Source organism: Dromiciops gliroides, chromosome 1 (assembly GCF_019393635.1).
Source record: "Dromiciops gliroides isolate mDroGli1 chromosome 1, mDroGli1.pri, whole genome shotgun sequence".
NCBI classification, from domain to species: domain Eukaryota; kingdom Metazoa; phylum Chordata; class Mammalia; order Microbiotheria; family Microbiotheriidae; genus Dromiciops; species Dromiciops gliroides.
Window position 1 is genome coordinate 219,386,437 of NC_057861.1, and position 25,460 is coordinate 219,411,896.

Sequence of the window (25,460 nt, forward strand, 5' to 3'; positions counted from 1 at the left end):
AGAAAGTTGAGAACCACAGATAGTTTCATCATCGACGTGGAATCGAGATGCACCCTCAGAAGAGGATAGCAACATTAGGGCTCCTACAATCCAAAGTTTCCAAGAAAAATATGAATTGGTCTCAGGCCACAGAGGTGCTCAAAAAGGACTTTGAAAATAAAGTAAGAGAGGTAGAAGAAAAAATGGAAAGAGAAACGAGAGTGATGAAGAAGAGTCATGAAAAAAAAAAGTCAACAACTTGAAAAGCCAAACTGGCCAAATGGAAAAAGAAGTACAAAAGCTATCTGAAGAAAATCATTGCTTAAAAATTAGGATTGAGCAAATAGAAGTTAATGACTTCATGAGAAATCAAGACACAATAAAACAAATCCAAATGAATAAAAAAAAAAGAGGACAATGTGAAATATCTCCTTGGAAAAACAGGCTGACCTAGAAAATAGATCCAGGAGAGATAATTTGAAAATTATTAGACTACCTGAAAACCATGATCAAGGAAAGAACTTGGACATCATCTTCCAGGAAATTGTCAGGGAAAATTGCTCTGATATTCTAGAAGCAGAAGGTAAAATAGAAATTAAAAGAATCCACCTATCACCTCCTGAAAGAGATCCCAAAATAAAACTTTCAGGAATAAGCCAAATTCCAGAGCTCCCAAGTCAAGGAGAAGATATTGCAAGCTGACAAAAAGAAACAATTCAAGTACAATGGAGTCACAGTCAGCATAGCACAAGATCTAGCAGCTTCTGCAATAAAGGATCAGAGGGCATGGAATATGATATTCCAGAGAGCAAAGGAATTGGGATTACAACCAAGAATCACCTATCGAAAAAAACTGAGTATAATCTTTCGGGGGGGGGGGGGGGGAATGGGACTTCAATGAAAAAGAGGACTTTCAAGTATTCGTGATGAAAAGACCTGAACTGAAGAGAAAATTTGACTTTCAAATACAAGACCCTAAAGAAGCATAAAAAAATAAAGAAATTAAGGATTTTAAAAGGTTAAACTGTTTACATTCCTACCAGGAGAACATTGTGTACAGTGACAGCATTATCCCTCTATGAGCAATTGTGAATGACAACTACTCTCAGCAATGCAATGATCCAAGATAATCCCAAAGGACTAATGAAGCATACTATCCACCTCCAGAGAAAAGAACTGATATTGACTGAACACAGACTGAAGCATGCTATTTTTCCCTTTCATTTTTTTCTTTTATTCAAGTTTTCTTGTACAAAATGACTAATGTGGTAATGTTTTACACATTCACACATGTATAACCCCTTTCTCATTGTGGAAACAAAAATAAATTAAAATTTAGGAATTCTAAAAAAAGAACTTAAAAAAAGAGAATAGTTAACTCTTTCACAGTTCTTCATCAAACAATATTGTTGTCACTGTACACATTGTTCTCTTGGTTCTGCTCACCTCACTATACATGTTTATATAAGTCTTTACAGGCCTTTCTGAAATCATCCGCTTGTCATTTCTTATAGCACAATAATATTCCATCACCATCATACACAACAGCTTGTTTAACCATTCCCCAATTGATAGGCATTCTTTTGATTTCCAATTCTTAGCCACCACAAAAAGAGACACTAAAAATATTTTTGAGGGCAGCTAGGTAGTACAGTGGATAAAGCACTGGCCCTGGATTCAGGAGGACCTGAGTTCAAATCTGACCTCAGACACTTGACACTTACTAGCTGTGTGACCCTGGGCAAGTCACTTAACCCTCATTGCCCTGCAAAAAAAAAAAAAAATTGTACAAATAGGTCTTTTTCTCTTTTGGAGGATGTCTTTGGGATATAAATCTATCAGTGGTGTTGCTGGATCAGAGGGTATGCACAATTCTATAGCCCTTTGGGCATTGTTCCAAATTGCAGTCCAGAATGGTTGGATCTTTTCACAATTCCACCAACATTGGATTAGCACCCCAGCTTTCCCACATCCTCTCCAATAGCCAATATTTCCGTTTTTATTATATTTGCCACTCTGAGAGGTGTGAGGTGATACCTCAAGAGTTGTTTTCATTTGCATTTCTCTATTAATAGTAATCTAGAGCATTATTTCATACAATTATAGATAGCTTTGATTTCTTTGTCTGAAAACTCCTTGCTCATATCCTTTGACCATTTATCCACTGGGGAATGACTTGTATTTTTATAAATTTGACTCAGTTCTCTGTATAATTGAGATGAAGCCTTTATCAGAGATATTTGTTTCAAAAATTCTTTCCCAGTTTTCTACTTCCCTTGTAATCTTGGTTACATATGTTTTGTTTGTGCAAAAACATTTTTTTTAAACCATAAAAGTATTTTTTTAATTTTCCAGTTACATGTAAAGATAGTTTTCAACATTTATTTCATAAGATTTTTAGTTCCAAATATTTTCTCCCTCCCTCCCTTCCCTAAGGCCATGTGTGAATTTACTGTGATTTGGGGACCCTGCCTTTGGGCTGATATTAAAAAGCCTTAGACCCTCAGGGTTTTTCTCTGTGTGAGACGGGCTGGTGCCCCTCCCCCTCTGCTTCAGGGGCAGAGCTGAGAAGCTCCATGAGCCTTAAGGGGCTGCAGGAGGGCTGGAGGAAAGCCCCAGCTCCCTCCGCCCTGAGGGGAAACTACCCCCGGTATCCCAGGCTAGCCCCACAGCAGCCCTGGGCGCAGCTCACTTGAGCCCCAGCTGCAGCTCTAAGTGGCCAGCAAATTAGTTTGGCATGTGCAGGAGCATGGGGAGCCCAAGGTTTGAGGGGAAAGAAGGGATATATAGCCTGGGAGGCAGAGATGCTGGGGGTTTGCTAAGGAGACTGAGGCTACAGTACAGAAAGGTGATGGAGAAAGAGCTAGCAAGAAGGTAGAGAGATGCCAGAGGAACTAGGAAGCTATGGGGCTTTTCAGGGGGGTCGAAAAAGTGAAGGGGGCTTGCAGTTAAAAGAAAGGAGCGGAGCAGTGACAGCGAGACAGGGGAGCTGGAGTGAAGCAGAAAAATAGAGGAAGAGTGAGAGTGAAGGAAGGTAGTGAAAGACACAACAGAAGGATAAAGTACAAGCTGTGAGCAGGTCGGAGAGGACTGAAGGCGAACCTGTCCAAGCAAGGCATGGCTGCAGGCCACAGTGGCAGTGGCCAGCACACCCATAGGCAAGAGGTGGCAGAAAGTTTAAAAAGCTGACAAGTCGTATTTTGTTATCTTTGTTTCTACATTTAACTCTAAGTTTATTCAACTAAATAAACCCCATATTTGCTTTAATTAAAAGAGGCTGTTGGCTTACTTAATTTGGGAGAAGCAGTGTGGGATTTTATAAACGGCCCTAACAGACTGGCTTAGACAATTAATAGCAGTCAGATAGCCAGCCAGACAAAAGTCCACAGAGTAGGACCACCAGTAAATTAGTTAAAATATTATTACATTTGAATGGCGACTACAGCAGGACTTACAGCCCACTTATAATTTTTCTATAGTTATAATTTTTCATATAAATGCAGTTATAAGTTTTTCAGATTAGATTAGTAGTTAGCAGTTAATAATTTTTTTATAATCGAAAGCAATCTGATATAGGTTATATATGAACAATCACATTAAACATATTTCTGCATTTGTCATGTTGCGAAAGAAGAATCAGAACACAAGAAAAACCTCAAAAAAGAAAAGACAAAAACAAAAGTAGAAATAGTATGGTTCAATATGCATGCAGAATCCACAGTTCTTTTTTCTGGATGTGGAGAACATTTTCCATCATGAGTTCTTTGGAACTGTCTTGGATCACTGCACTGCTAAGAAGAGCCAAGTCTATCACAGTTGATCATCACACAATGTTGCTGTTACTGTGTACAAAGTTCTCCTGGTTCTGCTCACTTCACTCAGCATCAGTCCACTTAAGTCTTTCCAGGTTTTTCTAAAATCTGCCCACTCATCATTTCTTACAGCACAATAGTATTCCATTACTTTCATATACCACAACTTGTTCAGCCATTCCCCAATTGATGGGCCTCAATTTCCAATTCTTTGCCACCACAAAAGAGACATGCTATAAATATTTTTGTACATGTGGGTCCTTTTCCCTTTTCTATGATCTCTTTGGGATACAGACCTAGTAGTGGTATTACTGGGTCAAACGGTATGCCCAGTCCCATAGCCTTTTGGGCATAGTTCCAAATTGCTCTCCAGAATGTTTGGATCAGTTCACAACTCCATCAACAATGCATGACTGTTCCAATTTTTCCACAGCTTCTCCAACATTTATTATTCTTTTTTTTTTGTCATATTAGCCAATCTGATAGGTGTGAGGTGGTACCTCAGAGTTGTTTTAATTTGCATTTCTCTAATAGTGATTAAGAGCATTTGTTCATATGGCGATAACTTTGATTTCTTCATCTGAAAACTGCCTGTTCATATCCTTCAACCATTTCTCAATTAGGGAATGACTTGTATTCTTATATTTTGTACCCTTTATATTTTAGAAATGAGGCCTTTATCAGAAACACTGGCTGTAAAAATTATTTCCCAACTTTCTGCTGCTCTTCTAATTTTGGCTTCATTACTTCATATACCCATTTTGACTTTATTTTAATATATTTGGTGTGAGATGTTGGTCTATACCTAGTTTCTGACATAGTTTTCTAGTTTTCCCAGAATAAACCACATTACTATAGTGTAATTTGTACCTATTCTATTCCACTGATCCACCTCTCTATTTCTTAGCCAGTACCAAATTGTTTTGATAATTACCACTTCATAATACAGTTTGAGATCTGGTACAACATGCTAGACCACCTTCTTTCTTTGTTTGTTGTTTTTTTCCCACTGATTCCTGTGATATCCTTGAGCTTTTCTTTTTCCAGATGAATATTGCTATTATTTTTTCTAGATCCATAAAACATTTTTTGATAGCCTGATTGGTATAGCACTAAATAAACTTAGTTATAGCCTCTCTTAATGCAACATAAGACTGCATTAGTTTTTTTGACTGCCACATTATTTGGATAATTCATATTGAACTTCAATAAAAACCCCAGATCTTTTTCAGAACTGCAATCTAAGTGTGTCACTCCATCTTATACTTGTGAAGTTGATTTTTGGTACTGTAACGATTGGAATAACGCCACCTGCTGGAGACTTACAGTAGAAGAGTTCTGCCCATGAAGCGAAGGTCTTTGAGGGCAAGACCAGGAGTCTTTTCTTTGGCGTCAGGAAGTGACGCAGGCTAGTGGGAGGAAGAAGGGGGGAGCCTGGCGCTCAGTCTCACGCTCTTTCCTTTGGACTCTGGTGGAGAGCGGAGCTAGAAATGTGCTCTCCCTTTAACAGATAGGAATCTAGGCCTTTCTCTCTCTCTTTACCAAATTCTTGTTTTCCTTAATAAATGCTTAAAAGCCTAACTCTTGCTAAAGCTTATAATTTATTGGCGACCACTCATTAGATATTTTAGACAGACTAGCTAGAATTTTAGCCCTTAACAGTACCCAAGTATAAGATTTTATATTTATCCTTGTTGAGTATCATTTTATTAAATTTAGTCCAAAGGCTACTATATCTCACACCAGTAAATGTTCCTATACATCCCAGATTGAAACCATTTGAAAAATTTGAAGAGCCTTTCATTTCTATCTTTATCCAAATAATTAATAAAAAAATGTTTAACTGTGGGGGCAGCTAGGTGGTGCAGTGGATAAAGTGCTGGCCCTAGATTCAGGAGGACCTGAGTTCAAATCCAGTTTCAGACACTTGATGCTCGCTAGCTGTGTGACCGTGGGCAAGTCACTTAACTCTCACTGCCCCATCCAAAAAAAAAAAAAAGTTTAACTGCAAAGAACCAGGGATAGATCCCTAAGGTATTCTACTAGAGACATCTTTTACACTAACAATGAATCTTTAACAATGATTCCATGAGATTGCCCATACAACCAATTCTTCTTTTTTTTTTTTGGCAGGGCAATGGGGGTTAAGTGACTTGCCCAGGGTCACACAGCCAGTAAGTGTCAAGTGTCTGAGGCCAGATTTGAACTCAGGTACTCCTGAATACAGGGCCAGTGCTTTATCCACTGCGCCACCTAGCCGCCCCACAACCAATTCTGTTAAGGGCTAAAATTCTAGCTAGTCTGTCTAAAATATCCAATGAGTGGTCGCCAATAAATTATAAGCTTTAGCAAGAGTTAGACTTTTAAGCATTTATTAAGGAGAATAAGAGTTTGGTAAAGAGAGAAGAAAAGGCCTAGATTCCTATCTATTAAAGAGAGAGCACATTTCTAGCTCCGCTATTCAATTCTGAATCCATCTAACTTCATTATTTCCTAATAAACATCTCTTCATCTTTTCTACAACAACAGTATAAGATAACTTCATCAAAAGCTTTACAAAAACAATAATCTACAAAGGTAACAACAATATTAGATGATGATCAACCATGAAATGACTTGGCTATATTCATCAGTATAATTATCCAAGACAATTCCCGAAAGACTTATGATGAAAAATGCTATCCAGTTTCAGAGAAAGAACTGATGGAATATGAATGCAGATCAAAACAAACTATTTTTTACTTTCTTTATCTTTCTTGGTTGGGGAGGGGGAGGAAGGGTAATCTGTGTTTTCTTTCACAACATGGCTAATATGGAAATGCTTTCCATAAGTACACAGGAATAGCCTATATCAAATTGCTTGCCTTTTTAGGGAGAGGAAAGGAGAATGAGGTAGGGAGAGAATCTAGAAGTCAAAATTTTTTAAAATAAATGTAAATTTTTTTTACATGTAATTGGAAAGAAAATATTTCTTTTAAAAAAGCTTTACTAAAATCTAGCTCAATTATGTCCACAGTGTTCTCATATACTATTTTAGAAATCCTATCCAAAAAAAGAAAATAGGGGCAGCTAGATGGTGCAGTGGATAAAGCACTGGCCTTGGATTCAGGACCTGAGTTCAAATCCGGCCTCAGACACTTGACGTATTGGCTGTGTGACCCTGAGCAAGTCACTTAACCCTCATTACCCAGCAAAAAAAACCCAAAAACAAAAAAGAAAATGAAGTTAAACATGCAAAGAACATTCTTGTGAAGTTATGATGGCTCTTTTTAAACATCACTTTTCCCTTTCTAGATATCTGATCATATTTTAATGATCCATTTAAAAATTTTATCAAAATCAAGGTCAAGATAAGTAAGAGAGACTAAGCAGCACTGTACAAAAAGATAGAGGAGGGAAATTTGATAGAGAGCATTTAGGTAAAGACCAAAAAGGGCAAAAGTGAATCAATACAGCCCAAGTACAGTACAGACTAATTGGACAGAAGAGAGAAAAAGATTGGGAAACCACAAGCCTGGCACAGAAGCAAGATACAGTGGTGATGAAAGATTTCGCTGTCTGTCAAAAACAAAAGAACTAATAAGCTCTTGATGTGCCTTAATAACTGCATTTTACAAAAGGTAGAAGCCAAAAAGAGCTAGTATCATGGGAGAAATGGTGAACAAAGAGAAACTAATGAGTTAGAAATAAGAACCCTGAAAGAAAATAACTACTCTACCTCAAAATTTCTGAAAGAGTCCATAATAAAACATATAACTGAGATTTTGGAAATTCACATTTCCAAGGATTCAGAAAAAATAACCTCACCATTGGGTAAAATTCTAAAAAAGTTAGCTCAGAAAAGATGCAACATCCTTATGAATGAAATTTGGAAGCTGCAAACAATGTTAATAAGGAAGAAAAAGATGAGTCAGTTATCAAAGAGAATGATGTTGATACAGAGGGAACACTTTGTTTAAAAAAAAAAAGATGTGTGCATTTTACTCACTTTACTAGTATAATTCCAAAATGACACCAAGAATTATTAGATCTTTTCACAGCTTCACCAACAACCAATTAGTGACCTTTTCACAATCCTTCTAGTACTGACTAGTCAAATCTTTTCTCATCTTTGCCAAATGGCTGAGTATTTAATGAAACCTCAGGAGTTGTTTTGATATGCATTTCTATTATTAGTGATTTGGAGAAATCTTTCTACTGGTTGTTAAAAATTTCTAATTCTACAATGGAAAACTGCTTGTCCATATCCTTTTATCAACTGTGCACTGTAAAATCACTTTTGTTCTTACATATTTTTTGCTAATTCCTACATATCTTAGGAATCAAATCATTATCAGAGATATTCGATGCTAAAATTTCTCTCCAATCAAGTTTTCTTAAGCCCACTTGTATTTTCTTCACATAAAAGGTTTTTAATTCCATGTAATAAAAATATCTATTTTATCTTTTGTAATTGCCTCTACCCCTGGTTTGGTAAAACATTCTCACAATATTCAAAGCTATGAAAGGTAGTGAACATCTGATACTTCCATTCAATCGTGATTATTTTAGTCATTTTGAGTTTGTAAGTTGCTGACGTAAACATAATTTTCACCATATAGCTTTCAAATTTTCCCAGCAATACACACAGAAATTCTATACAGGGTAATTTATGTTCTCAGGTTAATCAAATGCTGGATTTTTATTTAGTTCAATATTTCTTTCTTATTTAGCTATTTCCTGATCTTTCTTTTTATTATTTTTACCAGACTGCTTTAATGATTACTATATAATTTACATTGTGGATGTGCTATTTTCCTCATTTATTAGCATTAAGTCCCTTGAAGAAGATGAAGACAAGTTCTTTAAGATACAAGCAAACCGGGGCAGCTAGGTGGCGCAGTGGATGGAGCACCGGTCCTGGAGTCAGGAGGACCCGAGTTCAAATCCGGCCTCAGACGCTTGATACTTACTAGCTGTATGACCCTGGGCAAGTCACTTAACCCCAATTGCCTCACAAAAAAAAAAAAGATACAAGCAAGCCTGTTCCAATTTGTACCTAAAAATAACCTTTGAGAATGAAAGAGTGAGGAACAGGTGACATGAACCTGCTGAAACACTAGAAGAAAGGGATGATTTACCACCTCATGAGAAGGGACAAAACTCTGTGAAGATGTGTGTGAATCACTGTTTAACACCACTAATGGAGCTGAAGCCTAATGCAGACAGTATGACAGGACTGATCTATAATGCTGATGAAAATCCTAAACCTAAACTGTTGGAGATTTAGGATTTAGGATGCTGGAAAACCTAAATGCAGAAAATGCCCAGAACTTTAAGGCAAAATTTGAAGAATGCAGGAATGAGATAGATGAAAGAAAAAAGAGAGTAAAAGCAATCAAAGAGAGCAACACCAACAAAGGGGCCAAGAAGCTAGAGGAACAATGGCCAAGAGGCGGAGAGGTACAAAGGGACAGAGAAAGAGACTCAAGACAAGGATGCAGAGCTTCAATAAATCATCTCATGGGCCTCAAATTTTTCCCTATTTTTTCCCCTTATTTTTGTTTCATTTTGTTTGGTTTTTGGTTTTTTGGGTTTTTTTAGTGAGGCAACTGGGGTTAAGTGACTTGCCCAGGGTCACACAGCTAGTAAGTATTAAGTGTCTGAGGCCGGATTTGAACTCAGGTCCTCCTGACTCCAGGGCCCATGCTCTATCCACTGCACCACCTAGCTGCCCCATTTTGTTTGTTTTTTTAACACAGGATTATAAACAAAGAAGTGAATTCCAACTTCCAGGTTGTTTTCTAAGCTTTTGCCCTTTTGAAGATATGTTCAGCAAACCCATTCCCCAGTTACAAATACTGTGCATTTAACATTCTTTTCCATAGTGGAAACACTTATAGCACATCCAAAAGAGCGAATAAAACACTTGAAAGCTGGAAAAAATGTATAGAGCATCAAATCCTTAAAAAAAACATCAGCTTGCCCACCATTAGAATTATTCCAAGAAATGATACAAGAATTTTAAAAGGATATTAAAAAAAGATATGAGACAGAGAGAATTGGGGGGAAGGGGGGAAGATCAGCAGCTTCATAGAAGAGGTACAAAACCTTCCCCTAGTAACAAACTCCCTAATATTAAAATTAAGAATGGACCAAAAATGGAAATTAAGTACTCTAGAAGATGCCAAGAATTCTTATGAAAAATCACAAATCTAGTAGAAATTATAAAGATGGAAAAAACAAAACCAGAAAAAATAAAAACAATCAGACTATATTATACAATTATATGCTAACCAAAACAGATAACAGACACACACACAAAAATAGAGGAATAGCTTCAAAAATAAATACAGGAATGAAATAAATATGCTTACTCTCAACAGTATTATTTGATCAAGTTCAGGAAATGCTAGCAACAGCAATAAGCAAAGAGAAAGAAATTAAAGAAATAAAGAGATAAAGCTATCACTATTTGCTAATGATATAATGGTGTATGTGTGAAAATCTTACAGAATCAGCCAAGATGCTAATTGAGCCAACTAACAGCTAGCTCTGACAAAGTTGCAGGCTATAAAATAAATCCCCCCAAATTGATAACAGAACTATGTAATAATAACAAAACACAAGAAGCAAAAAATAGAAAAGGAAATCTCATTCCAAATAACTATGAAATAGCTGGAGACTGACCTACCAAAGTATGCGAAAATATGTATAGATTCAATTACAAAGTGTTCCTTAAAGAAATAAAGAACAATTTAAATAGCAGGAGAAATATTCAGTGTTCATGGCTAGGCCATGCCAATATCATAAAAATGACAGCACTACCAAATTCACACTTTTAATTATATGCCACTCAAATTACCAAGGGGATACTTTATAAAACTTGATGAAATAACAAAATTCATTTGGAAAAGCAAAAGATCTAGAATATCAAAGAAAAGGATGAAGAGAAGTTAAGGACAAAGAGGGACTCGCACTTCCAGACCTCAAATCACATGATAAAGCAACAGTCCTCAAAATCACTGGTAGTGGTTAAAAAACAGAAAGACCAAAACATTGAACAGACTAGACTAGATAGGATCAAAAACAATAGAACTCAATAACCTAGTGTTTGATAAAGTAGAAAACAAATTACCTAGGAAAAAATTCCTTATTTCATAAAAACTGCTGAGAAAGGCGAAAAACAATTAGACTTACACCAATGCCTTACACTATATCCTAAAATACATTCAAAATAGACACGACCCAATATGGAGGATCACAATATTGTTTAAAATTAGAAGAGAAGCAGATCGTATACCTTTGACAGCTATAGGAAGGAGTTGTAGTCTAAACCAAACAAGGGATGAGGCAATTACAAAAAAATCAAATAACTTTCGTTACGTGAAAAATTAGTACAAAAAGATTTAAATTGCTTAAAAAAAGATTTATTCATTACAAGGTTTGTATTTCCTTTCCAGACAATCCCAATTATGAAATTAAAGGAAAGATAAACTGTCCATAATTTCAGGGATTATGGTAATTGTATTGTTACTAAGCACTATAAATAGATTCAGTTTGATTAGCTGGGATGACTTATCAATCATCTGAGACATGCTAAAGTTGAATCTTTTTTTTTAAATCTGGTTCTTTTGCCCCATTTTCAGCTTTCCTTTATAAAAAACAGTCCTATACTTTTAAGAGTATTTTTGATAATCATCATAAGCATCCAAAAGCTTTCTCTCAACAGAGCCAAAATCCTCTTAGAAACTCCATTTTTCGCTAAGAAAATGTCATTTTCATTTTCTTAGTCAATGGAACACATATAGCTTTGTCAAAACAGGTAATATTTTCTTCATTTTTTGTTTGAGGTAGCTTCCTTTGATTTAGTGAATTTAACTATGCTAACAAAGACATATCCCTCTCCTCTCTCTCCTTAGCTAAGCATATAAATTTTCCTTAAGAAGTATATTTTATTTCCTTTTTAGCCAGCTGCCCTATAATAAGCAGCCATCTTTTTTTTTCCTTTCCTTCTTTCATGTATATATATAAATACTACCAGCTAAATTGTGAATGACATAGTCCTCATTAACCACCAGTGTGGTATGAAACTCTTCTCATTTCTTCTGGCTTAGTAGTTTTGGCTAATCAAACTGGTAAGAAAATTCATGACACCATACCCACAAAAACATTTTCCTAAAAAAAATTTCTCATGTTGATGAAAAAAATCAAAATCCTTTGTGATGATGGATGCAAAAAACAAAATGAGTTTTTAAGTGTCATGTCTGTGAAAAGTTAAAGTGGCCTCTTCTACAATTAATATCACATCTTAGTTTTAAGAACGTAAAATGAAGGTGGCACTTACATCCTGTCCTGAGAGATAAGATGAAATTCCCCTTTTGGCTCAAAGTCTAACTGACTACCATAAGAAGATTCAGAAGCAACTGAAAATCTTTCTCATCCTAGGTAAGGTGCCTGAATATCAGAATATCTATAGAGAGGGAAAAGTGCTGGTTAAAATTAGGTCACGGTTAAACTTTAAATGTGTAAACATTTTATTAAGTAATGCTCTATTGAAGATATAAGCACAGAGGTTAATTAACACAGCTGCTTATAAGCTGCACAAACCACTTTCTTAGATTTTATAGTAAAAATCCTCATAACTGTACTGTCTGTAAAAAGCGTTATAGCAAAAACATGGTAGAAAGAAAAAGAAAAATTTCTGTCAACAAACTGGTTATAAGAGGAAGGAGGTAAGGCAATTAATAACCATACAATCATGGGCAAAATTTACCAATCTGACACATGGATTCTGTGAGCAATGGGTCTACTGTATAGATTCCATCTTCACATACAAAGAATCTGAGTATCAAGTAATGGAAAGAGATATCTGAGTATCAAACTTAGAAAAATTAAGATGGAAATTGAGAAAAGCAACTAAAGACTACAGGAGATCAAACAGGTAGGTAATCAGCAACATGGGAGTATGGAAATGGTTTGAAGTTTAAAGAGTTATCTTTCAAAACAAAAATTTAATCTGGTTGGAAAATTGGATCCAAACAGAAAGGGAGCCTACAAATAATGTCAAGTAAAATGGTTAGTAGAAAACCTGAGTCCCACAAATGGCAGTTTTGTTCAGCAGGTAACATAAGCCATCAGAATGACCAAAACACTGCCTGCCATAACCAAAGCTTTAAGATGATCTTCAAGCTTTGCATTATTAAATTGTAATTGAACTCATCATCATGATCATGCTGCAAAGCCCAAGGTTGACTGAGAAATGTCAAAAACATTCAGAGGTCTCCCTGAACCTAACTAAAATCCTGGGTGGCAGGATGGTACAGTGAAAAGAGCAGAGAATTTAGAGTCAGAGAGCCTGGACAAAATCCCAGCCTTTGCACTTACTGTGTAATTTTAATCAAACAATAATACTTCATCTCTTTGAACCTCTATTTCCTCACACATAAAATGAAGAAATTGGATCAGATGACCTCAAAAGTCCCTCCCACTTCTAGGATATTATTGTGATCCTTTATGTAGAGATTACTACTACTTCACCATTTAGAATGGTAAAAACAAATATGGACAGACCTATAAAAAAGAAACATTGATAATTTAGCTAAAGTACACATTTATATAGATAAATGTGCCACCAGAAAGATTAGTGATTTAGAGTATACTTTTGATAACAAGTAAGTACCACTCCAGTGTCTCTGAGATGTAGAAGGGAACCTACATTCTCTACAGCTATGCCAGCAGAGTTCTAAAAAGTTCTACCCTGAGGCAGAAAGTGTGAGCCTGGTGACAGACTCTTATATCAAAGATTAGTCTAATGTATGGTCATCCTCAACACTGGAAGGTTGGCCAGCAGGCCACATTTTAAAACTAACAAAAATACAGAAGAGCTCTCCTAACTTGATTTGAACCCATTTCTTCTTCTCAAGAGACAGTTGCAGAGTTGTGGAAAAGAAGTAGAAAGTGTTAAAAATTACAAAATTCTTAAATTAATCTATGTGGGCAATCTGTGAGTAGAGTGACTGATCTTTATCCTAACAACCAACAAATGAATGCACAGTACTACAAAATATTTGTGATAGCAAATAACTGGAAACAAAGTACATATCAACTGGGAAAACTTCTCACCAAATTCAAGGTAGTGGAATATTTCTGTAGCAGAATAAAAGATGTACTCAAATACAGTACAAAGTCTTATATGAACTGGTGCAAACTAAAGCAAGCAAAATTAGGAAAACGATACACAGAATGACCCCACAACAATGTAAATTCAAAGAGCTATCACCAGGAAAACCCCAAAATTGAATACTGCGAAATTACAAAGAACAAGTTTGACCTTAAAGAGATATAAGAGGGTCAGCTAGGTGGCGCAGTGGATAAAGCACTGGTCCTGGATTCAGGAGGACCTGAGTTCAAATCCAGCCTCAGACACTTGACACTTACTAGCCGTGTAACCCTGGGCAAGTCACTTAACCCTCATTGCCCCACAAAAAAGAGAGAGAGAGAGAGAGAGAGAGAGAGAGAGAGAAAGAGAGAGAGAGAGAGAGAGAGAGAAGAAATTATCTTCCTTCCCCACTTCCAGACTCTTTACAAAGGTTGGAGTTCAGGGGTATAAAAAACTGCAAATAATGTCAAACTTTTTCCAAGTTTTAAGTGGTTTTATTTAATTTTTTCCCTTTCCTTCTCTTTCTTTCTTTAGAAAAGAAATAATTTGCTATAAGGGATGGTTCTCTAAGAAAATGAAGATATATAGTCACAAATCTAGTCAAAGTAAAAAACAAGAGAGATCAATAAAATCTATTTACAAAAAATGTCATCCTCCTAAGGTTTACTCCCTTTGTTAAGGACTATTAAGAGGTTCCCTGGGGGCAGCTAGGTGGTGCAGTGGATAAAGCACCAGCCCTGGAGTCAGGAGAAACTGAGTTCAAATCTGGCCTCAGACACTTAACACTTACTAGCTCTGTGACCCTGGGCAAGTCACTTAACCCCAATTGCTTCACCAAAAAAAAAAAAAAAGAGGTTCCCTGAACTTGTCTTTTTGAGTTGCCATATTTTTCAAACACTGGACCCAGAGCATACAGAGGCCCTGGTATCAAGGATAAAGCCCATCCCTCCCCCTCAGCTGACATGTTTGTATCCCAAACTGGACTTCCTGAGTACCCTTGGGAGTCTAGACAGGTGCCAGTCAGTCTGTACCAGGCAGAAATCTGCTTGTGCAGCTAGGACCCTGGAAATATGCAAACCATCCTATCTTCATGGTCTACTAATTCCCTAAGGGAAAAAAAAATGAGAGAGAAGTTCCATTGCCTTGTTCCTCCCCTTTGGGAGGTTTTGTCATTTTTAGACCTTTACTTTATCTTTCCCCGTCCCATGCCATGCCCCTTTAGGTGGAGTTCTGTGTTTCTACGTACTTCTTTTGTCCTGCTTTCATAAATATGCAAACTTCTGTATGGAATGTGAACTCTTTGGGTTCCACATGCATGTTCATTTCTTTTGTAATCGACGTAGTTTTCATGTTAAGTTTTTTGAAGCTGTAATTGTCTGTTGATGCCTTTAACCCAGTCACGCCCAAAATCTACCTTTTCTGATTGATCTTACTTCTTACCTCTGAATAACGCAAGACAAACTCAAGAAACTAAAGACTGAGCCCACAAAAAATTCATGTTCTCTAACCTCAACCTGGTTCTCACTGATTCACACATGACAAACCTTTTACATATCTCAGGCAGTTAATTCCCCAAAGCAGGTCTTCCAAATCTGTTCAAATCTTTAATTCCACCCCCACCTAGATCAAGGCTTCTTAAACTGTTTCTATTCATGACCCTGACCGAAAAAATTTTATATACCCAGACATGTAAAATATATTTACATAATGACCTTTTACTGTTGCCAAAACTTTCACAAGCCCCACATTCAGTTCCTCGACCCCCAAAGTTAAAGAAGCTTTGACCTAGATAACTAGATGGTCTCACCTCCTACTCTGCCAAGAAACAGGTTATCTCCCTTTAGTTGCCTCATTTCCCTTCTTCCTTACCTCAAAACTTCTATATCTCATTTATCATCTCCTTCATGGCTCTAGAGCCAAAGGATGAGTTAGCCAAGACTAATCTAATCACTTGTGCTCCTGACTCTTCCAGTATCTTTTGGAGTCTTTCCAACACTACCTCTCTCATCTATAATCTACTAGCTCACAACCATAAGGCAACTGTGGGGACTCATTTTTAATTGGGGAGTGTTAGCTAAGCAGCTTGTCGCAATATTGGGGCAAGGAAGGAGACCGGCAGCCTCCCTCAAAACAGAACAGGATTTATTTTAACTAGAACGAACTTAAAAAAAAACCACAAACAGGATCAGTAGGATCAAGGGAAAGGAAATAAAATGGGGAAAGGGAAATTATACAACCTGGAAAAACACCACCGCCCAGGAATCAGCTGAGAATACCACAGCAGCACTCCTGTCACCTTCCAACTTCCAGCTAGAATGGCCAATTCTTCTCCCCCTTCCCAGCAAACCCCAGCAGCCCCCAACCAATTGGCTGGACGCTCTGACAGTCACATGACTGCCCTCACTAGGCTTCCAATCATTATAATTTTGCCAGGCTCATGTAGGCGTCTTCCAGTGGTGGTGACATGAGGTGCCAGCCCCATGGTGACAGCTACAACCAGTGGGTGGAGCATCGTGCCATTTGCGGAGCCCCAGAGGGGCCAGTGCACGAGCTGTGGTTTTTTTTTTTTTAATTCTAGCCAAAAGATGGGGTCATAAAAACCTCAAATAACAATTAATTCTTTACACAACCAATATGCTCAGGCCTCCCCCTATGCTTAAAGAACTTTGCTTGGATCCCACCTCCTTAAACTACAATGTTCTCTCTTCCTTTTCACTGATAAATTCCTACTACATACTCTACACCTACTCCCTCAGTTTCCTCATTCACTCCTCAACCCCTTGGAGTCCAGCTAAGCATACCCCTTCTCTATAAAAGAACTTCTTAATTGTGTTCCTCTTCAGTCTCCTATAATAGTAGACTCTTTCCCAAGCTCTGCCTCAGATCCTTTCTCTACCTTCTCTCCTTTAATGAACTCATTTACTTCCTTCTCTCCTCTCCCTCTGTCCACATGGGGAAACACATACCTTTACATGTGGGTGCTCTGCCCAAAGGAATATAAACTGTAATCACTTATAAACCTTACAAGTTGTCTTGGGGTTTAGAGGCTAGATTTTTTTTCTCTTCTCTACATATTTATTCTATATATTTTTTTCAAACTGGGACAATTACTTCTTTTGTCCCATGTAAATTCATTTATTATTTCTTGAAATAGAGCTCTAGAAAAGCAGGCTTTGATAAAGCTCATTGGGATTCAAATGGAGCTACTAGATTGTGTCTTAAACGCAAATCACACTGGCTCTCATCGACTGGCCAAAAACAGTCCTAGCACAAGCCTCACTAAGTCACTGTTTGCATTTTGATGGCTCAAGAGTAAGTATAAATAACAACTGTTTTGGTTCAGGTCAGAAAGCCTGAGGTTCTTCCCCTCCTAGACTGATTATTTTTTGGGAGGGGAGTAGGCAAACTAGATCATCTTTTGCCTCATTTCTTGCCTAGCCTTAAATCACTGAATGGGTATTGCCTCAAACAAAAGGATACCTGGAAAAAACCTAAATTTAAAAGGGCCATGGTCTGCCACTGCATCTGGGACAAGATTATATCTCCAGTTTGTTCTGATCTGTGTCTTGCCACTGGAATTGATTACTCTGTAGTACAGAGTGAGGCTAATGATTCTGCACTGCCCCGCCTCGCTTAAAATCAAATTCACTTGCAAGTCAAGATATCACTAACCTTCCTGATGTCATTGGTACTCTTTTTTTTTTTTTTTTAGTGAGGCAATTGGGGTTAAGTGACTTGCCCAGGGTCACACAGCTAGTTAAGTGTTAAGTGTCTGAGGCCGGATTTGAACTCAGGTACTCCTGACTCCAGGGCCGGTGCTCTATCCACTGCACCACCTAGCTGCCCCGTCATTGGTGCTCTTGAAGAATGAAGGACTAACAACCACAAACAGTAGTTCCACACAAGATTCCCAAATCTATATATCTAGCCCTAATGTCATACTTAAATTCTAGTTCCACAAGATCAGATCAAGATTCTGCTAACAAAATGGAACACCGCTATTCCTCCAAACTTTTCCTTCATCTTCCTTCTCCATTGATCAAATCACCATCTTACCAGTCACCAAGACTCAAAATCTAAGTTTTCTGTGAATCTACCCTCTTTCTCACATTCAATCCTGTCAACTGTAACTCCACAACATCTCTCACATTTCTCTCCCTCTCTCCATTTACATGGCCACCATCCTAGTTCAGAACATCACCATTCACCCAAACAATTTGCTTAAATAAGCCTCCTAAGTGGTCTTCTGCCTCTAGTCTCTTTTCGCTTACATCCACACTTTTCTATACCACCAAAATAATTTTCCTTAAGGACAAACCATTTCATTCCCCTACTCAAAAACCATCAATAGCTCCCTATTATCTCTAGGGCAAGTAGAGACTCCTTGGCTAGGCAAGTAAACTTCTACACAATCTGGTTCCCACTTATCTTTTCAGCCTTATTTCATATTACTCCCTTTAACAAACTATATAATCCAGCCAAATAGTACTGATTGCTCCCCAATCTTTTCCTGCCCTCTTCATATGAACAGTCTGTCTCCCTATTCCTATTTTCTCATTTCTGATTTTTTAAATTATTCCATTCGTATCAAGATTCATGCAGGTGCCAGCTCTTCCATGAAGCCTTCCCCAATCTACTTTACTGGGGAAAACTGTCTGGAATTTCTCCTTGGTCTCTACAATACATACATAAAAATACAAACATACAAAGATACACACACACACACATACATCTTTAGAGATTCTAATTCTCACTCCTTCACTCTCCCAATCCAAATGAAATGTAAACTTTCTGAGATGTATCATGTTTAACATTACCAGTGCCTTGCACACAATGGCACTTAAATATTTGAGAAGCTGAAAAAAGTATAATGTTCCAGTTAGGAAAGTTCATTCATTTTAGCCTGTATTGGGGGGGGGGGGGAGGAGAGCCTTACCTATCATCATAACAATATCTTTTTCTATCAACTGTTGAAACAGCAATAGGTAGGCCAAGATTTGAAGAAATGCTGACATTTTCCAAAATCCCGCTGTTGTTACTGATCAATGAATTAGTTAAACCGCTTGGAAATGACTCATCAGCTATGCGTCGAAAGTTTTCCATCACACTGTATAAATAAAATTTTTTTTAAATCAGGTTACAACATTCTTCCAATGATTAAATCACAAGTTTTAGAAAATCAAAATAGTATTTACTATATATCATGAAAGGACTTATTCTCTCAAATATTACCAAAGTTGTCTTGCAAGAAAATACATGCATTCTTTATGTTCACTAGCTACATCAAATCATTTTATACTGAACAAACCAAACCAGTGAATTTCACTTTTGTAGGAAATAATCAATTTTTAGAGAATGCAATCTTCAATTAAGGTGTTTCTTGTTGTTCGGTCTTTTTTTTTTTTTGGTGGGGCAATAAGGGTTAAGTGACTTGCCCAGGGTCACATAGCTAGTAAGTGTCAAGTGTCTGAGGCTGCATTTGAACTCAGATTCTCCTGAATCCAGGGCCAATGCTTTATCCACTATACCACCTAGATGCCCCTCTTGTCGTTCAGTCTTGTCAAACTCTTCTGGGATTTCCTTGGTAAAGATATAGGAATGATTTTCCATTTCCTTCTCTGGCTCATTTTACAGATAAGGCAAACAGGGTTAAGTGACTTGCTCAGGGACACAAAGCTAGTATGTGTCTGAGGCCAGATTTGAAGTCAGGTCTTCCTGATTCTATTAACAAATAAACTGTTCTCTAGGATTAATTCCTTACAGGATCTCATTTCCCTCTTTAATTCTTAGTAGTTGGTTGACTTTTTTAAAAATAAATAAAATAATGCTATTTTTTAAAAATCTCACCAAATATGTACACAAGTTTTTCTATCCTTACATAGAATCTCCTGAAATAACTCGAAATTCAGATTTGTGTCATTTTAGCACTTAATTACTTTCAATGTGTCTTCAAATTTGTTGTATTTTAGTATAACTTGTATAATTTTGTGTAGCTATTAAAATCTCATTAATGGCACAGATCAAAGGAACATTTAAAAGTCTATGACACGAGCTATAATGACTCAGTGGATAAAGCACGGGCCCTGGATTCAGGAGAATCTGAGTTCAAATGCAGCCTCAGACACTTGACACTTACTAGCTGTGTGACCCTGAGCAAGTCACTTAGCCCTTACTGCCCCACCAAAAAAAAAATTTTGACAGCAGCAAACTTTATAACAATTTATCTGAAACACTTTAATTAACCATTCCTCAAATTTATTAGCCATCAGAACCCACCTTAAATCCTGCCACACAAATTGAAATTGGTAAAAGTGGATTTTTAAAAAATGCCACCAGCAAGATGACCTCAAAATGCTCCTAGCAAAAGGAAATGTGTCAAGATAGCCACAGGTGTCACCCGTAGGACTCCTTAGAATGGGACCTCATTCTTACCGCAGAAAACCTGAAAAGAGAAGAGTACTATTAAATATTCTTTTCTTGTTTGGATTCCCAAGCATTAAGCAGACGGCTTTGCACACAAGTAAACACTTAATAAATGCTTTTACTCATTTAACCAACCTCACATTCCTCACAAGCCGGTTTCTGTAATTAACAGGGTCAAAATGTTGCCAAGCAGTTACGGAGCCAAAAAGATGCCCACTTCCACATAGTCCTATCTGCTGACAACCTCAAAACCACTCAGAGACTCTGGATAATGCCACCACCTCCTCCATGCTTACCAAATCTGCTTTATGGCAAAATGAGAAACAACACAGCCCATGCAAACGCAAGACTACGGTCCACCTCTCTGCACTAGGCCGCGAGACAGAGGCTCCGCGTGCGGGGTGGGAGAGAGCTGCGAGGGGGGCCAAGAGTCATGGAGCTGGGCCCCTCCAAAACCAGCCCCTTTGAATTTCGGCGCCTTTCCGGTGCCCCCGGCACAGAAGGGGGAAAAGATGGAAAGAAATCATCAAGACTCACGTTTTTCTTAGCGCTTTAAGATTTACAAAGGGCTTTCCTCAAGACTATGCCTTGAGGTAAGTAGACTCAGTATTATTAGGTGGGATGGGCCCGAGGGGCAGGCGCGGAGGGAGGGGAAGAGGGAGGAGGCTGTGACGCCCGCGTTCCACAAGCCCCGCCCCCCACGCGCGAGCGCGAACCCCGCCCCTCTCCTTTTCACAGCCGCGGGCTGACCGCGCGGCCCTCACCGCAGCTGTTCTTCCGATAGCTGCTCCGAGACCCGGCGCCGGGCAGCCTTAGGAACCAGCCGCCAGGCCGAAAGTCGGGAGCAAGGGCCGCCTCCTTTCCTTCCCCCCCACTGTCCCAGAGCTCCAAGGGCTCCTCGATCAACTTAACCGCCCCCCCGCTCCGCGGGCAGCCTCCCCCCAATCCCCGACCCGAGCTAAAGGAGTAACGGCGAGTCCTGGGGGCTACGCTTAGCCTACCTCTTCTCTACCCGAACCAGCGGCAGCGACGTGGAGCGAGGAGTGGAAGGGAAGCCAAGCAGAGCCCAGAGGCGACGGAGTTCTTCGCCTCACCCTCGTATTGTGTTCGGTTGCGGCAGAAGGATTAGAGAGCCGATGAAGGGAAAAGGGAACCGGGTCACTGTGCGCATGCGCACAAAGCTGCTTCGCGACTTTACCACCGCATTCTTTGATTACGAGGCCCGCCCTTTCCGCCCAGGCGGTACCGCCGAGCCCACCAAAAAGGCTCCAGATTGGCTGGCGTCGGGAAAGAGGAGGGGCAGCCCGCGATCCCTGCTGATTGGGCCAGGGGAGCACAGCTGTAGGATTTGAAGTAAAGTAGAAGCGCGCCCCTAAAAGGGTGAAAGAGTAGTCTACTTCTCTGCATCATCTGGCGAGGAATTTTGAGCCCAGTCCTTCCTCACTTTGGGCGGAGATAAAGAACAACTTCTGGTTGTAGGCCGGACTAAGTCTTCATGTCATAAGAAGGCGCGTACTACTCCAGTCCTTGCTGCGATGCTAATCTCATTTAGGGTGCAAAAACCCCATAGTTCTATGATCTACCCAAACAGTAGTGTTATTTTAAATTTAAGTAATGCTTTTTTACTTTGCAAAACAGTAAATCATTTTGTCCTAATAAGAACCCTGTGAGGTCGGTAGGGCAAAGGGAATCACATTTTTACAAAAGAGGAAGCTCACATGGAAGAAAAAATCCAGTGGTCTGTGATACGGGGCTGGTGAGTGATAAATCATTAAAATTTCTCGTTTCACATGTACCTATATCTGATTGCTTACCACCTCAGGGGAGGGAGGGCTAGAATTTGGAACTCAAAACTTTAAATAAAAATACTATCATTTTTAAAAATAAAATTAATGGGAAAGAGGGATTAAAAAAAATTCTCAAGTCTCCAGACCTGTTTCCTTACTCAAACAACAAACAAGCCAGTAAAATAGCTAAATTCTAGACCTCAGACCTCTCTCTGCGTTGTGGGCAGAAAGGAACCTTACCTTTCAGCAATTCAGAAACTCAAAAGGAACGAATAGTTGGAGAAGCAGTACACTAAAGGCTTCCAATTTTTCATTATGGCAGTAACTCCTGGGGCCTTGAAGGCCGACAGTATAAGCTCTGACTAGTCCGGTCATGTTGGAAAAGCTTCCAATCAACAAGCATTTATTAAGCACCTATTATGTGCCAGGCACTTGGCTAGGCGCTAGAGACACAAAGCCAAAAGTGAAACCCCTGACCTGGAGGAGTTTACAATCCAAAGGGGGATGAAACATTTACTTACAAAAAAAGTACAAAATAGGATGAGAAGGAGCTTGAGGAGCTGGGGAAGCATTAGCAGTAAGAAAGATAAGGAAAAGCTAAAAGAAGGACCTTAAGAAAAAGGAGCACATAAGGAAACCAGATATTACAAAGAGGTGGCAGAAATGTTATGCCGTACTTGGAGAGGAAGGGAGCCGTGTGCAGCATGTCAGCCAGTCCCCAAAGTCAGGGAGACAGACAGGATATACAGTTCTGTTTGAGAGGAGAGATTAAAAGGAAAAGTAATTTGGGTTCCAAGTGACGTGTGTGAAGGAGGATACTGAGTAATAAGACCAGAAAAATAGGTACAGCCAGGTTGTATAAAAATCTTTAAATGCCAAAGGGTTCCTTTTAGCTTCTAGAAGTGATAGCCTCTGGATTTTAAGTTGGGGGTGCCATGGTCCTACCAACGCTTTAGAAAAACCATTTTAGCAGCTGTGCAAAAGATGAATTGGAATGGAAAAGGATGAAACAGAAACCAATTGGGCAATTGTAATTTGAGTCCAAGTGAAGAGCACCTGAACCTAGAGCATCTACAACATGAATGGAGAAAAAGGAACCGATGTGAGAGATGTGGAGGAGGAAACTACAAGATCTGGCATCTGATTGGAAATGTGGGGTGGAGAGCAAACAGTCAAAGATTACACTTAAATTGCAAATATGGGTGAGAGAAATGGTGGCATTTAAGAAAAATGTCAAAAAATGTTTCTGAGTGAATTTTTAGGGGAAAATAAAATCAGTTTGTGATATGTATATTTTGTTATGGTAATCCAGTTTGAAATGTACAGTAAGTTGTTGAGGCTAGATTGGGACAAAGACTACTTGGTCAGATATACAGACCTTGGAATCATCTACATAAAGAAAAATTAACCCAAGTGTGTTGATGACATCATCAAGTTAAAGACTACAGAGGAAAAAAAGAGGTTTGAAGTACACTAACAGGTGTGCATTACAAGTAAACTAGCAAAGAAGAAAGAGAAAGAATACTCAGACAAGATAGAAGAGAACAGTGTTACTAAAAAAAAACATTCAGGAGGAGAGAAGGTTGGCCAAAAGTGTCAAAATACTGCAGAAACAGTCAAAAATAAGCATCACTGTGGAAATGTTTAACATGAATGTAATGTATAACAACCTATATCAGATTGCTTGCTGGCTTCAGGAGGGGGGAGGGGGAAAAGGATGGGAGAAAAACCAGAACTCAAAAATCTTACAAAAATGAATTTTAAAAACTATCTTTATGTGTAATTAGAAAAAAATAAAATACTAAGAAAAAAAGAATAAGCACCATTGCCAGTTTTGTAGAGAGGAGTTTCAGTTGAATGATGAAGTTCAAAAGAACCTGGAAACAGTAGATAACTTTTTCTAACTTTGGCTGAGAAAGGGAGAATATAGGAAGATAGTTTGAAGGGATAGGTAGGGTCTAGCAAAATTTGGCCTTGTGGGCAACAGGGAAAGAACCAGTAGGTAAGAAGAGACTGAAGTTTAGAAAGAAAAGCTATGATTGTAGGGACAATCTGCAGGAGAAAACGATAAAAGATGCATGTAGAAAAGTTGTTCCCATAGACCCAATGAGATGAGTCTGTTATCAGAAGACCAATCTACCCAAGTTTGGAGTGACTTATCAGGGTGACCACAGGATGAATTTTTTCACCATAGCCATTACAACACAGGAAGGCCATATACTAAGTTATAGAGGTTATGACTGAATTAAAGGTACACCCACACTGAAAAGATGAAGTCTCAGTCAGTTAACAAACATATAAAAGCTATTACAAAGCGCCAGGCTCTGTGCTAAGTGCTAGAAATACAAGAAAAAGAAAGTCCCTTGCCTCAGGAAGCTTATGTTCTAGTGGTGAAGACTACACATAAAGAAAACTTAAAAGAGGGGAGGTGAAAGAAAGAAGGTACCTGGAAGGGAAATGATGGAGAAGTCCAGAGGAGTGCAGCCTAATGGGAAATGAAGAGATAGCTATCGAGGGTACCTTGTTTAAATGGAATTTCTGGGAGGAGCTATCCAATCTGTCCCAAGGGCAGATGGTACTTCCGAGGTATAAACTGCAGGGCTAAAGTGTGTGTATATAAATGTGTGTGTGTGCATGCATGCACATGTGCATACACACACACTATGATATGTTTTAAGAAATAAGCACCTTTTAAACATATTTTTGAACACTGAGTCAGCTAGTCAGCCATTAGGAAACAATGACCTTGAGGTCACTACCTTTATTATTTAATAAAATTGGTTTGGACTGGAATTCCTAGAATGAAAAGGGGAGAATAAAAAGTGGGAGCCAGAGGTAGCATACTCCATCATCAACTTTCCCAATATGACTCCAAATTTTCTCTATAAAGGTTCAGACAAAAAGGAAAATGAATTCCTAGAACATTTAGCTAAATGTGGACCTCTAGTCAGTATAGTTCTTAATCTGTTTTGTGTCATGGAATCTTAGTAACTGTGTTTTTAAATACATAAAATAAAATACATAGAATTGTAAAGGAAACTAATCATATGGAAAGTTATCAAAAAAAATTTTTATTCATTTCCCAGACCTCAGGTCAAGAACCTCAATTAAAATTTGTAATTCTGTCTTGATGAGTAACCTTTTAGCTCCAATCTTAACCAATCTAACTACAGGAAGGCACTTTCAAAGTAATTCTTAAAGGTTTCTCCCTCCTTTCCCCCCACCCCCTACCCCCTTGGATCACTGCCTGTCAATACAATTCATTGAGCATTTAAGTACATGTTATATGTTAGTAAATATGTGTAAATATGTTGCATA

The 25,460-nt window shown here is 38.4% G+C and overlaps 1 protein-coding gene across 1 annotated transcript in view; it reads right to left on the reverse strand.

The window, feature by feature from the left end:
- The window catches only part of CEP192 (centrosomal protein 192), a 153,295-nt gene extending 130,551 nt beyond the window's left edge, over positions 1-22,744 (reverse strand). Inside the window, exons 1-3 of the mRNA XM_043978257.1 lie at positions 21,357-22,744; positions 20,209-20,374; positions 18,869-19,039 (exon numbers count right to left, since the gene is read on the reverse strand). Of these exons, the coding sequence (XP_043834192.1) occupies positions 18,869-19,035 (167 nt within the window). The 5' untranslated portion in view covers positions 19,036-19,039; positions 20,209-20,374; positions 21,357-22,744. The remainder of the gene's footprint in view (positions 1-18,868; positions 19,040-20,208; positions 20,375-21,356) is intronic.
- Between the last annotated feature and the right edge of the window lie 2,716 nt (positions 22,745-25,460).